The 16,546-nt window shown below is 36.0% G+C and overlaps 1 protein-coding gene across 1 annotated transcript in view; it reads left to right on the top strand.

The window, feature by feature from the left end:
- CCDC39 (coiled-coil domain 39 molecular ruler complex subunit) overlaps positions 1-16,546 on the top strand; it is a gene marked incomplete in the record, with an annotated part of 137,186 nt that overhangs the window by 45,566 nt on the left and 75,074 nt on the right. Inside the window, 5 exon segments of the mRNA XM_014587416.2 lie at positions 3,676-3,779; positions 4,975-5,107; positions 10,149-10,343; positions 11,504-11,668; positions 15,344-15,481. Of these exon segments, the coding sequence (XP_014442902.1) occupies positions 3,676-3,779; positions 4,975-5,107; positions 10,149-10,343; positions 11,504-11,668; positions 15,344-15,481 (735 nt within the window).

Below are 16,546 nucleotides of genomic sequence, written 5' to 3'. Positions count from 1 at the left end.
GCCCCACCCGGCCACGTGGCGCGCCCCCTGGAGTGGGGGGGCGCCGGCCAGGCCGTTCCCCCATTCTACTCTCTGTTAAAGTAAGTGTTGACTTTTTTTTTTTTTTTTTAGATTTCACATAAATGTGAGATCATGCATTATTTAACTTATTTTACTTAGCACAATGCCCTCAAGAGTATCCATGTCATGGGAACCAGCAGTTAGCATAATGGCTATGTCGCTGGACTCCCACGTAGTCGACCGCGGTTCGCGTCCCAGACCCGGCGGCTTAAAACTCACGCCGGGTGCGTGTGCGTGCATGCCCAAGATCCCGAGAGGAGAATGGAGGAGGAGGGATTGCGGCATGACCATCCCCCCCAGGGGGGGGATTTCTCGCTTTCTGTCTCTATGACTCTGTCTAGCGAGCGCACGCGCCCTATAGTGAAAAAAATCTCTCCAAAAAAAGAGTATCCATGTCATTGTAAATAGCAGAATTTCCTTCCACTTTTCTCTCTCTCTCTCTCACACACACACACACGCACGGCACATTTCCCTTATCCATTCATCTGTTGATGAACACTTAAGTTTTTCCCCTATCTTGACTTTTGCAGAAAATGCAGCAATAGGGGGCCAGCAAGTGGCATGGTGGTTAAAGGCGCTGGACTCCCAAATAGCTGAACCACGGTTCAAGTCTCGGACCTGGTGGCTTGCTTTCTCACTTCCTCTCTCTCTCTTTGTCTCTCTCTGATCAAACTGGAAAATAATAATGATAATAATAATAAATAAAGTTTAATAAAATAATCCAAAGGAAGAAAGAAAATGCAGCAATAAACACAGGAGTGCATATATCTCTTTGATATACTGATTTAATTTATTTTGTATATATATCCAGAAATTGGATTGCTGGATCCTATGTCGTTCTATTTTTAATTTTCTGAGAAAACCATACTGTTTCCAAAATGATTAGCAATTTTCATCACCATCAATGGTGTACAATGATTTCCTTATCAACACTTGTTGTTGTTATTATTTTTTCTTTGCCTTTTTGACAATTGTGATCTTAAATGTGAGGTGATATCACATTGTGGTTTTGATTTCCCTGATTAACAATGTTGAACATCTTTTCTCATATCTGTTCGTTATTTCAGTGTCTTCTTGAGGAAAGTGTTTATTCAGTTTCTTGCTCTTTTTAAAACCAAATTATTTAGTTTATTTATTTTTTAATGAGCGCTTTGTGTATTTTAGAATTATCAGATTTACAAATATTTTCTCCCATTACCTTTTTATTTTGTTGATTTATCTCCTTTGCTGTACAGAAACTTTTTAGCTTAATGTAGTCCCACTTGTTTGTTTGATTTTTTGCACTTGCTGCTTGTGATTTTGGTGTTAAACCAAAAAAGAAAATAAATAAATAAAAATCGTAAAGACCAATGTCGAAGAGCCTTCCCTCTATGTTTTCTTCTAGGAATTTTATGGTGTCGGTATTACACTAAAGTTTTAATCTATTTTTAATGGATTTTTGTATATAATGCAAGTGAAAAAGAAATTAAGTTTCCCCAACACCATTTATTGATGAGTATTTTCCCTCTATATTCTTGGCCTCTTTATGGAAAATAAGTTGACTGGACATGTGTGACTTGATTTTTTGTTTTATATTTTTTTTATGCCAGTACCATATTGTTTTAATTACTACAGTTTTGTGATATATTTTGAAATCAGGAAGTATAATGTCTTCAGCTTTGTGCTTCTTGCTCAAGATTGCTTTAGCTTTTGTTGTTTTATTTGAATTTTAGGATTGTTTTTCTGTTTCTGTGAAAAATGACATTGGAAAATGATAGGGATGGTATTGTGTTTGTAGATCACTGTGGTAGAATGAACACCCCTCCCTCCCATTGCGCATGTGCTCACAAGAGAGACAGAGAGGGACAGTTAGAGGAAAAGTGAGAAATCTCTCCTTCCCCCTCCCTACCAGTGAGGCAGGCCATACACACATACCTGGTGTGATTATCAAGTTGCCAGGTCTGGAACTCAAACTGCAGTCAGCCATGTGAGACTCCACCACCTTAACCACCATACCACCCACTGGCCCCTAGAATAAACATTTTAACAGTATTAATTATTCTAATACATGAGCATAGAATATCTTCTCATTTGTTTGTGTCCTCTATAGTTATTCATGTTTTGTAGTTTCCATTGTACAGATCTTTACCTCCTTAGTTAAATTTATTCCTAAGTATTTTCTTTTTAATATTAATGTAAGTGGGATTGTTTTCTTGATTTGCTTTCCAGATAGTTCATTGTTAGTATAGAAACACAATTGGCTTTTGTATGTTAATTTTGTATCCTACAACTGTACAGAATTTATTAGTTATAGCATTAAGGAGTTATTTATATAATTTTATTTATCATTGGTACTATATTTTAATTTGCTACAGGTCATGCATATTTACTCACAGAGAGAGAGAGAGAGAGAAAGCTAGCAAGCAAGCTGCTAGGTCTGGGATTTAAACTGCAGTCATCCATGTGGGAGTGCAGTGCCTTAACCACCATGCCACCTATTGGCCCTGTTAAGTATTTTTTGGTGGAGTCTTTAAGAGTTTTTGCAAAGGTTCTTAATGTGGAAGAAAATTCATGTCTTAGATTTTTTTGTTTTAGCATCTTAGATTAATAGTAAAATGTGTGTCACTAGTTAGGAGGATGATGTATTAGAATCTCTTGAGATTTTCTAAGTTCAACTAACCTTCTTATGATTTCCATTAGTACTTATGCATTAATTTACCTTGATTTTGAGGTGTGTTCTTTGTGAGCAGATCTAGTGATACTGGACATTTCTGCATTTATTTTAAATGCACATATATGAGTTTCTATAATTTGCCAGTTTTGTGCAACGAAGTCACTTAGGACCAGTAAGGTAATATGTTAATATATATTAATTATAGATATGGTTACAACTTTTATAGTTGTGATATAGGTTAGAACTTAAAGTGGATTAGAACTAAAACTACCATATTCTGTGTTCAGCAAATAAAATTAATATAGCAACAACCTGTCCAGATATATAATTCTGGCAATTTGGGTTAATCATATTATTGGGTTATCATGAAAGTCATGATACATTTTTGCATGGAAAAACAGAAAATGCATCATGACTATTTTGACAGTTTAATAGAACAAGCTAGGCAGTGATTAAATGTATGAAAATAAATAAATAAAATGTAAAATCTAAAAGAACAAGCTAAAAGAACTGAGATTGTGAAGAAAAGCCAAAGAGTCCCAGATGCCTCCAGTATATGATACAGTTATGAAAGAGGCTGAACAGGAGGACACATGTTGGATGGTAGGAAGGAAATCTCAGTAGGGAGTTACTGTTAGAATATTCCAGAAAGAGAGAGGAGAGGATCAGAGAAAGAGATTGATGCCATATAGATGTTATAAGTCAGAAATTGTACGAGGGGCTGGCTGGAAGCAGAAGATACCTGACAGTGGTAAGACATGATTCTAGAGACAAAACAAAACCAGAAATACAAAAGGTCTGATGCGAGTTAGCACATTCACCGTATGTTCTAATTTTAAAATAAAATTCCATCTCTAAACACTTAAAAAAAACCTTAAGAGTGGAAAGAGTAGAACTTTTCATAAATGCAATTAATTTATAAGCGCTAATGTAAATAAATATTTCTATTAACTAATAAATAGCTGGATTCTTTAAAAGCCACTGTGAATAGAACTTCCAGTGATCTAGAAGCTTTGAGAAAACATATTTCCAAAATAAAGAAGGATATTCATGAAGAAACAGCAAGGTAAGAAAAAGCTATTTAAGTATATTTAAGATTTTTTTACTACTTCTAGAAAATTATTAAGTATTTAAGATTATTTTTGATTTAATAATTGCAGAATTATAGCTACTATATTTTATTTATTATTACTTTATTTTAAATTTATTTATTTATATTCATTCACTGTATATCATCACAGTATACAAAATGAAATTTTTCATCCAGAATACACTGTATATTGGTTTAATCAAGGATATTACCTTAATAATTATTTGTCGACGATAACACATAAGCTACTATGTAAAAGTCATGACACATTTTTGCATAGAAAAACATAGAAAAATACATCATGACTTTCCCTTTAACCTAATATATGTACATAATATGTGTGTATCTCTTATATATCTTATGTATCTCTTATATCCTACATCATATATGTGTATCTCTTATACATACATATATACATGTATGTATTTATATATACATACTTGTATATATATATATATAATATGTATATAAAATATATATATTTAAATTTGTTAGAGGGTGGAGAGAGATGGCAGAGACAAGAGAGGGGGGAGAGTGAGAAAGCATCCCCCATGGGGGATGGTTATATCACAATCATGTCTTCTCCATTTTTTCCTCCTTTTGAGGTTTTGAGCATGCATGCACAGGTGCCTAGCATGTTTTTCAGGCTACCAGGTTTGGGACTCAAACTGCAAAGTTGGCCATGTGGGATCCAGGTGCTTTAGCCACCATGCAACTGACTGACACAACTACTATATTTTTAAACATAAAAAAAAAAAAATAAGAATCTGAGAGTTGGCTGTTGGTGTAATGGCTATGTCACTGGACTCCCATATAGTCGACTTCAGTTCGAGTCCTGGACTCGGTGACTGGGCGCATGTGAGTACGTGCCCAAGATCCTGAGAGGAGAATGGAGAAGGGATTGTGGCGTGGCCATCCCCCCTAAGGGGTGATTTCTCAGTTTCTCTCTATATATATCTCTCTGTCTTTCTGGTGAGTGCACGCGCCCTATAGCAAAAACCCCCCCCCCCCCAAAAAAAAATATATATTTTTATGTCCTATTAAGTATATAGAGGTAATAAGAAGCAACAGAAACTTTTAAATTATGTAAATCTTAGGATAAACTATTCTTTGTTTGCATTAAATGTAATTTAGTCAGATTTTCTATCATTTTCTCATAAACCCTCTTTAGGTTACACAAAATGAAAAACCATAATGAGGTCATAAAAAAAGATTTAAAGCAGATAACTGAGAAAACCATGTCGGTAGAAGAGAAAGCTACCAATCTGGAAGATAGGCTAAAGGAGGAGGAAAAAAGTGTAAAGGTAAAGTGTAGTTTTAGTTTTTAAAATAATATAGCAAATTTACCTGAAGTATATTAATTAGACTCATGGGATCAGATGACTAGGAGGTTTTGTATGAGGCTCTGCTTTTTAGTATAATCACAGTTATAATCTTTGGGTCATCTGGAAAGTCATGACACATTTTTGCATAGAAAAACAGAGGGAGCAGCAATTAGCATAATGGCTATGTCACTGGACTCCCATGTAGCCGACTGCGGTTCGCATCCTGGACCTGGTGGCTTAAAACTCACACCGTGTGCGTGTGCATGTGTGCCCAAGATCCCAAGAGGAGAACGGAGGAGAAGGGATTGCGGCATGGCCATCCCTCCTGGGGGGGTTCTCGCTTTCTGTCTGTCTGTCTCTGTCTGTCTGGCGAGTGTATATGCCCTATAGCAAAAAAACAAAAACCTGTCAAAAAACCTTTCCAAAAAAAAAAAAAAACAAAAAACAAATATAGGTCATGACTTTCCTGACGACCTAATAGTTTTGAGTCTCTATGTATTGTTCTAAAGATTTTCTCAACCTCTTAAAATTATTAATTCTCCATCTGCCCAACTATCAACATTTAATTTTGATGTCTTTGTTTTAAAGGCAGCCCTTTTACTCTGCCTCATAAATGGAATTCCATTACTTTCCATGCCTATGTGTGCTCATCAGAGAGACAGAGAAAGAGGGAGAAAAGGCATCCTCCAGTGGGGCATGGTCATACTTCAATCTCTTCTCTTCTATCTCTCCATCCTGTTAGAATTTTGGACACACACACATACATACCTGGCATGTTTCTTAAACCACCAAACAGAGATTTAAATGGTTGGCCGTGTGGGATTTAGCTTCTTTAACCACTATGCCACAGGTCTGGCACAAAGCCAATTCTGAGGAACTGAAAAAAGCTGGTTCATCATTTCTTCTTTGAAAACTTCAAAGTGACCTATAAGTATGACCTGATACTGTAGAAAATACTTGTTCTTATTCTTTTTTGGAGGGCAGAGAGAAGGGGTAGCTAAAGATGGTGGCAAAGATCTTCAGCATTTTATGAGGCTTCTATCAAATATGGCTCCACTTATTCTTTCTCTGTGTATTGAAAAATTCCTGAGTAATGAAGTCATGCAGCAATCTTGACTTGAGTGATATTTGAATCTATGTGGGACAACATTGTTAAAAAATAGTTTTTTCCCCCTGCTTAAGAGCATGACTTTCTTTTTTCAAAATATATTTAAAAATTTTATTGTTATTATTTTATTTCATATTAGTGAATACACCACATTCAATTTTCTCAAATGACATATGAGGCACATTTCTATGATTCCTCTGAGAAGTCAGTGTTCTCTCTTTTACAATGTCTATAGTGCTCTCCATCAGGATACCAATGTTTTGCCAAGTTGTTCTATCATGGGTCCTTGCTCAAGATGTTTACCTTTTTCTTCTATTCTGTTTTTTAGCACTTGAGCATGTGTTTCTTCGTTATTCTGCACAGGATTTGGTCTAGGGACAGGTTTTGTGTGTTCATATTGAATGTCCACAGATGGGTAGTAGCATGGTATTATCCTGCCATCAAATGTTAAAGCAAGATCAACTTTGCAATTATAGTCATTTAGAAGAAAAGAATACATAAATTTATGACAAACATGATACAAAGGTACATTTTGCGTTGGAAGCAAATGTTTCAAGATAGCTGTCTTTGATTTCACACATTTTATTGCTGCTACTGCCATGGTATATCAAGATGTTTCTTAGGTGGTACCAAAAAAAAAGTTTCTTTGAAGATAAATTGCTTTTAAAATCTGCTTTTAGACAAACTACTTTTCAACCCTTGACAGAGCCTCACTGAGGGCCAGCCATTTTGCCCCCAAGAGCATGATTTTCTACAGTTCATGAGATGGACAGTGTTAGAACTTAACCAGAAACCTGAAAAAAACTATAAAATTTATGTGGAATAGACTCCTCTTATCAGAGAACTGAAAACTTCTGACATTGTAAAGGAAATTAGTTGAGTTACACACATATACACACAGAAATGAAAAGTTTGACAGCAGGTGTACTGATCATATTCCAGCAGGTCTGGGTTCATAATCTTGGTTTTTGTTGCTTTTGGGTTTTGCTTGTTTTGATAAAAGCCCAATCATCTTTTTCAGAGATACTGACTTTAAAACTCTGTCAGGCAATCTTTGAGATGTCCTTAAACCCATTGTAAATTGTATATTATATGAAAAAAATGTACTCAGTATCAGATTATATTTCTTGTTTGAAGATTTAAATGTACCAGTCACAGATTTCTTTTGTTTCATATGGAAGTTCATTGGCTGCCAAAGGGAAATATATGTATGGGGGCTTAGGAACACAGGAAAATTATTTTAACATTTAAAAATGATTACTTTCAATTGAGCTTCGTATAGTAGATCTCTTTGAAGCTTAGAATACATTGGTTATGAAAAACCTAGAAGTCATGGCAGATCTGTCATCTGAGAGAAAAGCAAGAGGAAGGGGGGACTTGTTTCTATTACTGAGAGGACTGCACACGGTGGGAAAGCCGATTGGAAGCGAAGTGTGAGTGACAAGTTGTGCCAATAGTATGCTGGAGCCAGTGGTTACATTATCAGGAACTTTGTAAGTTGGCTGCTAAATATAGCTACTGTTAAAAATTAAATTTTATAAGACTTAGTCATACTGGCATAAGCAGTAGGATGCTGTTGTGTGATGCTAGGGCCACATGGGAGGCCCATGTTGAGTTCCCAGACCAATCTAAATAGGCCAGGTATGGTGATGTGTGCCTATAATCCTAGCTAACTGGAAGGCAGGGTCTGGAGAATCACAATAGTAAGACCCTGTCAAAAAACCCCACCTCCCTCCTCTCATTTAAAAAAAAATTCTATAGACTTAACTGTAATTAAATAAATTATATTTAAAACAAGAGTAATAATCACTTCAAAATTATCTTATTATTGTCTATGTCCTTAAGGTTACCTAAGATTACTTACATTTATTTCATCTGTATGTTGGACATACTACATAATGGTCTGCATCTGTATCTCTCCTCCCAACTCTGCATTTAGTAGAATCTGTTAGTACCTTGAAATGGGCCATATTGGGAGTATGTATACCATGGAAATCAGATTCTTCCCCTAACCCCCCCAGAGAACTGATGGTTTAAAAGTAAAATGATAAGTACTGATGGGGGTGTGGTGAAAGGGGAATTCTCCTACACTACTGGTAGGAATGTAAATTGGTCCAGCCACCATGGAGAACAATTTGGAGATTCCTCAAAGATCTACAAATAGAACTACCATGTGATCCAGCAATCCCACTCCTGAGTATCTATCCAAAGGACAGAAGAATTCTTAATTGGAAAAGTGCTTGCACATTGATGTTTATTGCAGCATTATTCACAATTGCTAAGACATGGAACCAACCCAAATGCCTACAAACAGATGAATGTATTGAAAAGTATGGCATATGTACTCTATGGAATACAACTCAGCCATAAAAAAGTAATAAGATACTGGCTTTTGACAGAAAATGGATGAATATGGAAGATTTACTGTTGAATGAAGCAAGCCAGGCTATGAAGGAAAGAGATTGCATGTCTCCATTTAGTATATACTGAATGTCCATACTCTATAGCAGAAAGTGAATAAATAATGGTTATAGAAACTTAGTAAATGGTTGTGAATATCAGATACAGTGTGGGAAGAGGGCAGGTGAAGGAGTAGAGTCTGAAGGAGGATGTTAACAAGAAAAATAGAGAGGCAAGGCATTTATGGGACAAAGAAATGGATTATTATTTATTGATGATAACTTTATAGTATTGTCAACTGGACTGGTGAGAAATGAACACATGTTGGAATATTCTCTTTGTAACCTAAGTAACATGGGATTGAATGTGTAAAATAAATTGAAATAAAAAGAAAATTTTAAAAAATAAACTTAACCAAGAAAATAATATTAAAAAAAGTATACTTGATTTCTGCTGGATAGTGCCCAAAAGAAGGAGAGAGTGTGGGTGATATTTACATGGGATATCTGGGGGCATGGACCCAGTGCCTGTGCTAGATTCAGGGCCATGAAGTTCTAGTTTCATGCTCATGGAGAATTAGGGAAACAGACAACAGGAGTAGATAGTGAAGCAGAGTTTATTGAGAGAAAGACAAGCTCGCAAGCAGGGAGAAGTCCCAAATGGGTTGCTGACTTGGGGATTTTTATCTAGCAGTCTGAGCAAGAGCTGGCTTTCTAATAAGGAAGTAGGCTTAAAAAATAGTTAAGAATTGTTTATGACATAGTATTCTTTGTTTCCTTTTGAAAATTGATAATTGAAGTAGTTTATTGCTAAAGTTTTCTGTGGGGCTAACTGACCTTACGGATCTGCATTCTTTGTCTTGTGCCTTTGAGCCACAAGGGCCATAACATTGGTGCTGCAAATTATAGCTAAGTTACTCAGTACTGTAAGCTGTGTCCTTCATACAAGCAGTTTCTTATGTTAGCAAGCTGTGTACAGTTTCCAGTGAATGATTTCTAATGAAAACTTGGTTACTCCATCATGTGCTATATCCTTACTCTGTGTGTAATGGAGTCTATCTCCTGTCTTACTGTGGTTTATTCCCTGTGACACCCTTGTGACTTTCATAAACTTTGTTAATGTCCAAATTTTATGTCTCCAGTGGGTTTTATTTTCTGAGGAAACCAGTAGAGAACCCAGTTCTGAGGCCAAGACAGTGTGGGATCAAATTAAGATGACAGGTCAAGGGGCATGATACAAGAGTAGAAAACTATTATTGGGTCATTGGAAAAGTCATGAAATACTTTTCTATGCAAAAATGAATCATGACTTTGCTGATGACCCAATACTATCCTAGTCTATTACAATAGAGTAAAAAATATTGGGGATTTGCTGAAATTGTGAGAGAGGCTTAAATGCTGGGAGGGGGGCGGTGGTTTCACTGTATTTATGAACTCATAAATGAGAATGTTCATACAAAAAAGCTTTTCAAGGTATTATAATTTCATTAATCACTATGATTCTTATTCTCAGGATGTGGAAGTTCAGTTGAACATAGTGAAAGATGTGCTGTTTAAGAAAGTTCAGGAGTTGCAGACTGAGACAATGAAAGAAAAAGCTGTTATATCAGAGATTGAAGGAACCCGTTCCTCTCTAAAACATCTCAACTGTCAGTTACATAGACTGGATTTTGAAACCTTGAAGCAGCAACAAATTATGTACAGTCAGGTAAATGTTACTCTTGTCAATATCTTTCATAATGATTTGTTTTAGTTGTGATGGTCAAGATACCCCGGTGTCCTAAGAAAACACAGATTATTCTAAGGATTGTTTTGGAGGGTTAGAGAGATGCTGAGGTAGAATATCAAGTTAGGTTAGTAGTAGGTGGAGAAGCCTTAAGAGCTAGTTTTTCATCTTAATTTGAAATAAATGAAAAAGAGAAGAGAAAACTTTAGTAAAGGAGAACCATGTTTTAAAGGAATCTGGGGTAAATGGACCCACAGTAAAACCAAAGAAAGTATGGGATCTCAGAAACTTAAAAAAATTGTATATTGGTTCTTAGTTAGGCACCCTTAAGTAAAGTAAAATATTTTCTTGCGGCCAGCAGGTGGCACTGTAGTTAAGGTGCTGATTTCCACAAGGCTGACTCTACAGTTAAAGTCCTGGACCAGGTAGCTTAAAAATCATGCCAGGCATATGTGCCCAAAATCTCAGGAGGAGAATAGAGGAAAAGGGATTGCAGCATGACCATTCCCCTGGGGGATGATTTCTTACTTTCTGTTTCTCTGTCTCTCTCCAGTGAGCACGCATGCCCTATGACACAAACCTAAAAAAAAAAAAAAAAGAAAGGACTTTCTCTTTTTTCTTTATTTTGTCCTCTTTATATATTTATGTTAATTTCTTAATGTCCTCCCTCTCTACATCTTAATTTTTTTACCCGATATATTCTTAGTTTCTCAGAATTATAGATGCTAAAGTATAATTTAAAAAATAATTCATTGTAAGGTCATATTTGAGCCTTTCATGGCTAACAATTTGTGACTCTCCTTTTTGCAGCCATTAGAAAATGTACCTCCCAAAATCCATAAACATCTAAACTCACTGGACTTACTGAGATTCCATCATGGTAGTATGATAAACACCCACTGACTTTGTTATATTTTCAGGAGATCACGTCTCTGTAGCTATCAAGCATCCTGATTGTTGAAGGATGGTTTGTACTTGCATCCCTTAGAGTAAGAAGGATTTTCCCTGAATTACTTGATGACTAAAAAGACTGTTAAATAATTATGCTCAGACAAGTTTCATAAAAAAGTATGCACTGTGTTTTTACATTTATAAAGACACTTTTAATTATTTTTTTTACTACTTTTTAAAAATTATAACAGGATTTTTACATTCAACAAGTAGAACGGAGAATGTCACGGTTAAAGGGAGAAATTAATTCAGAAGAAAAGCAAGCCCTTGAAGCAAAAATTGTTGAACTTAAGAAGTCCTTGGAAGAGAAAAAATCTACATTTGGTCTTTTGGAACTACAGATCAAGAAGCTTCATGTAACTTAGACAAAAATACTTTTTATCCTTTGAATAGCCTAGTTATTAGTCATTGTTTTAAGTTAGCTTGTTCCTAAGACTACTTTGGGTGACACATGGCTTAACAAATGTTCATCTTTATATACTGACCATTAGAATGCAGTATTATCATTCAGTAAACATTTACTATATGCTAAATATTATATGCCTCTAGTATTTTATTTCATTTCATGCCAATTCTTTACACATGTCTTGTGAGGAGGGATTTAATGTGTTTTACAGATTAAGTAGCTTGTATCTCTCCAAAGTTAGTGTGTAGAGAGCTAAGATTTGATCCCTGGTCCATTTGACTTAAGAATAACTTAATAAAAGGACCAGAAGATGGTGTAATGGTTACATTGCTGGACTCCCACATGGTCGACCAGACCTGGTGACTTCGAAGTCACCCTGAGTGTGTGTGCATGTGTGGCCTAAACCCCAAGAGGAGACTGGAGAAGGGATTGTGGTATGGCCATCTTCCCTGGGTGTCAGTGTCTGCCCTGGGGCTTGACTCTAGCTGAATCATGATTAGGGAGCTGCTGGTGAGGAAGAGAAAGAGGACAAGAAAGAGGAAGCCCTTCATCTTGAGAGGACCAGGGAATTGGAAAGAATGGGACAAAGAGACAGAGTGGAAATGGACACAGGCAGCCTGAGCCTAGGTAGCCCAAGCAACTTATGCCACTGCTTGAGCCACCCAGACAAACTGGGCATGTTTATTTATAGTACAAGGAGACATTACACATGTATATTTCACAACACTTCATAGATTCGTTGCTAGGTTACAGACTGTAAGAAGCAGGGAACAAATCTACAAGGGCTTAGTCATACTGGGCCAGGTGTATCTCTTGGTGATAATCCCATCAAGAGAAAGTCCCATTATCTTCTTTTCTAATGGAGAGAAGTCTAGCTGTAGGTGTGGGAAGAAGGCTAAAGAACTTCTTCACAAGGAGTGCACCTCCATACCCAGAGAAGGCTAAAGAACCTTTTAGATGCAGAGCAGGGATTGGACTTTGCTAATTGGGGTAAAGATATTTCTTGACTTGCATCAGATGTGTCTATTGGAACGCCCCTAGCAATTTCCACCCTTTGCTGTGTCTGCAGCAAGGATCAAAGATAGGACAAGTTACAAGGTTCTGCCAAAGCCCAAAGGGATAGGTGGTGTTTGCTCAGACCATGTCCCCACACCTCAGGTTCTCTCTCTAATCCTGTCCCCACACCTGGGGGGTAATTTCTCACTTTGTCTCTCTGGTGAGTGCACGCACCCTGTAGTAAAAATCTCTCTCTAAAAATGAACAAACGAAAACTTAATAGAAATTGATAAATTATACTTTTCTATTATTTAGCTGCCATAATAAATAACTTGATTGTCCTCTATCTTTAAAATGGCATCTAAAAGAAGCTGCTATTTTATGGATCATTGACTGTTATTTAAATATTAGTTATGATATTTCACATGACTCATAAGGTTGCATATGCTCTTTTGTCCTTAAAAATTTTATGTTTATTTTGGGGCCAGCAGGTAGCATGGTAGTTAAGGGTGCTGGATTCCCACATAGCTGACTGTGGTTTGAGTCCTTACTTGGTGACTTGCTTTTTCACACACTCTCTCTCTTTCTCTCTCTGTCCCTCTCTGGTCAAATTTACATAAATAAATAAAATAAAAAGGATTTTATGTTTATTATAATATGAAATCTATCCTGAAATTTAACTGATGGTAAAAGTGACAGAGTGAGAATGTGGACCTGGATGGGGTAAAAACTTGTCAGGATTTAAATGTTTATTTATGGCTAGAAAGACTAGTGGTGAGTGTCCTCTTGCAGACGTAAGAAGCATTGCCCTGAATTCCGAGAGCTGCAGAAGATAAAAGGGAGCTGTTACTTTCTTTTCTCTCTCTCTCTTTAATTTAACTTTATTTATTTATTTATTTACTTATTTTTAATTTGACCAGAAAGGGACAGAGTGAGTGAGAGATGGAGAGAGCAAGAGCACGCACACGCGCGCACGTGTGGAAGAGAGATGAAAGTCAGAAAGCAAGCCACCAGCTCGTGGACTCAAACCGGCCATCTTTGTAGGAGTCCAGCACCCTTAACTACTATGTCACCTGTCACCCTCTGTTTTCTTTTTAAAAGATGACAAAATTTTGATTTGGAGCAGTTTGTAGTCTGAAAAATGTTTTAATTGTTATCTTGACTTAGTGGAAAATAACACATGTTTTGGATTCAGTTAGAATTGGTTTTGAATTCAAAGTTATACCATTACTACTATTTAATTTTGTTGAGCTCCAGTTTACTCATCTATTAAATGGAAAACAAAATATTTAATATTATTTTAGGGCATTTGGGAGAACTGGAAATGATGTTTACCTTAATACAACGCATTTAGTTGATACACAGTAAATGGCATTGTTTTAGTTATTTAGGATATTAATGCTACAGATCAATAAAAAAAAAAATGGTGACGTTTGTATCTAAACATGTTTCTTGACTCAGACCTGGATGGTGTCTGTCTTGCTTTTTGGGAATGGTTATAATTCTTCCCTTTTAACTACCTTGACGGTTTTCTCCAACTTACAGTTGGCTAGTGCTTTTGACTATCCCATCTCTGATTTTAACAGAGACACAAAGAAAATAATAGGAATGCAAGTGAATGTTAAAGAAGTATTAGTTAGTTAACATAATGAAGGTTGACTTTTTTGAATAGTAGCATCCATTCTGTATGTCCTCTCCCATGCACCCCATCTGTTTTACATAATGGAAACTAATTTGTACAGATTGAATATCACATTCACTTTTAATTCCTTTGTACTAAATTAATTTTATAAAATCATGTCTTTATGCAGAAAAAAATTCCTTTTCTTACTAGTTTGCTTCAGTCATAGGTCCTGATACTTCAGAGAAATGCAGGTAGTAAGAAAGGTAGAGAAGGAAAGAGGGAGGAAGGAGTGGAAGAAACTGCAGAGGTAGAGAAATTTTAACTTAAAAATTTTAATTTAGAAACTAAGAGGAACTAAGAGCACAAGCCTAATTCTGGGTTCTGAGTGAGAAAAGGGATATGAACTGGTGTATATAATAACCAGACAACTGCTGTCTAGATATATATGATCTATTGATGTATCTGGTAGATTATACCTTATCCACATTTTTCTCTCTAGCAGTATGTGATTGTATATGCAGTAATAGTAACAATAACTGACACTTACATGGCACTTTTGTGCATCAGGCATTGTACATACTCCTTGACAGTATCATATTTAATTCTTACAACAACCCAGAGAGGTAGGGAAATTGAGGAGGAGTTGGTAACTCAAAAGGGTCAGATGGCTGATACATAATTAAGGCCATCTGATTCCAGATCTACTAATCAGGTGATAATTTCTTTCATAGGTGATGATCACCTAATAATCTAGGTTGAACTGGAGCCATACATAATATTCCCTGGAATTACTGAACTCAAACTAAACCCAAACATCAATGTGTGATAACATATAACATGCTCCTATGTAAATATCCATGTATATTGAGAAATAGTATGAAAAGAGAGATGGAAACATCTGATTGTTATAGATATTTAAGAGTGTATAATTTAATATGTTTAATGTAAGATGTATTTAATATAGTTATTATATAAAACATTTTTGTATACTTTCTTTTTTTACAGAATGACCTTTACTTTATCAAGAAGTCAAACAGTAAAAATTGTGATGAAAAACAGTCCCTTATGACCAAGATAAATGAGCTAAGCCTTTTCATTGACAGATCAGAGAAAGAACTTAATAAAGCCAAAGACTATAAACAGGTGCAATAAAATTATATGCATATGTAGATTGAAAACCATATGTTTTCATGTTAATTGTAGAAAAATTTTGCAATATAGCAAATTATGAACAAGAAGGTAAGTCCTTATACTCACTGTGACCTAAGAACACTAATTATTATTTATGTTATTTTATTTTTTAAAGAATTATTTATTTTATTAATTATTATTTTTTTTAACATTTTGCTATAGGGCATGCATGCTCACCAGAGAGAAACAGAGAGAGAGAGGGAGGGAAAGTCAGAAAGCCACCAAGTCTGGAAGTCAAACCGCAGTTGGCCATGTGGGGGAAGTCCAGCAACCTTAACCAGTACAGCATCTGCTGGCCCCTCATTCTAGTCTTTTAAAGAAAACTGGCCTTATATGTTGTATTTAAAATTTTTATTTATTCATTTAAAAATTTTTTTATATACATTCAATCACATTGTTTAGCTTACAAAATGAACATTTCAATATGTGAACATTTCTCCCCAGTCCAGTTGATCAAAATATCTTCAACAGATAGCACCACACCTCCCCATCCGGTCGATGCTCTGTCTCCATATCCCTCCTCCAAATGTCCTTCTTTAGGCCCCACTCCTCCACAAACACCACATTTGGCATTCACACCTATCGCTTGTGTTTGTACAACCTTTAGTCAGTTTCAGTCACAGAGTGCAGACACTCGGTATATATTAAGTGGGGACATACAGTGTCTGTCCTTCATAGCCTGGCTTGCTTCACTTAGCAGTCACTCTTCCGTATTCTTGCACTTTCTGTCAAAAGTCAGGGTTTTTTTTTTATGGTCGAATAGTATTCCATAGAGTATATGTGCATCAGATTTTCAACCTTTTCATTCATACGGGAGCATTTGGGTTGGTTCCATGTCTTAGCAATTGTGGACAGTGCCGCAATAAACATCGTTGTGCGAGCACTTTTCCGATGAAGAATTCTTCTGTCCTTTGGGTAGATACCAAGGAGTGGAACTGCTGGATCATATGGTAGTTCTATTTGTAGATTTTTGAGAAATCTCCAAATTGTTCTCCACAGTGGCTGGACCAATTTTCA

Source organism: Tupaia chinensis, unplaced genomic scaffold (genome assembly GCF_000334495.1).
Source record: "Tupaia chinensis unplaced genomic scaffold, TupChi_1.0 Scaffold000212_1, whole genome shotgun sequence".
Taxonomy (NCBI): Eukaryota; Metazoa; Chordata; class Mammalia; order Scandentia; family Tupaiidae; genus Tupaia; species Tupaia belangeri.
This window is presented reverse-complemented; position numbering and strand designations above follow the sequence as displayed.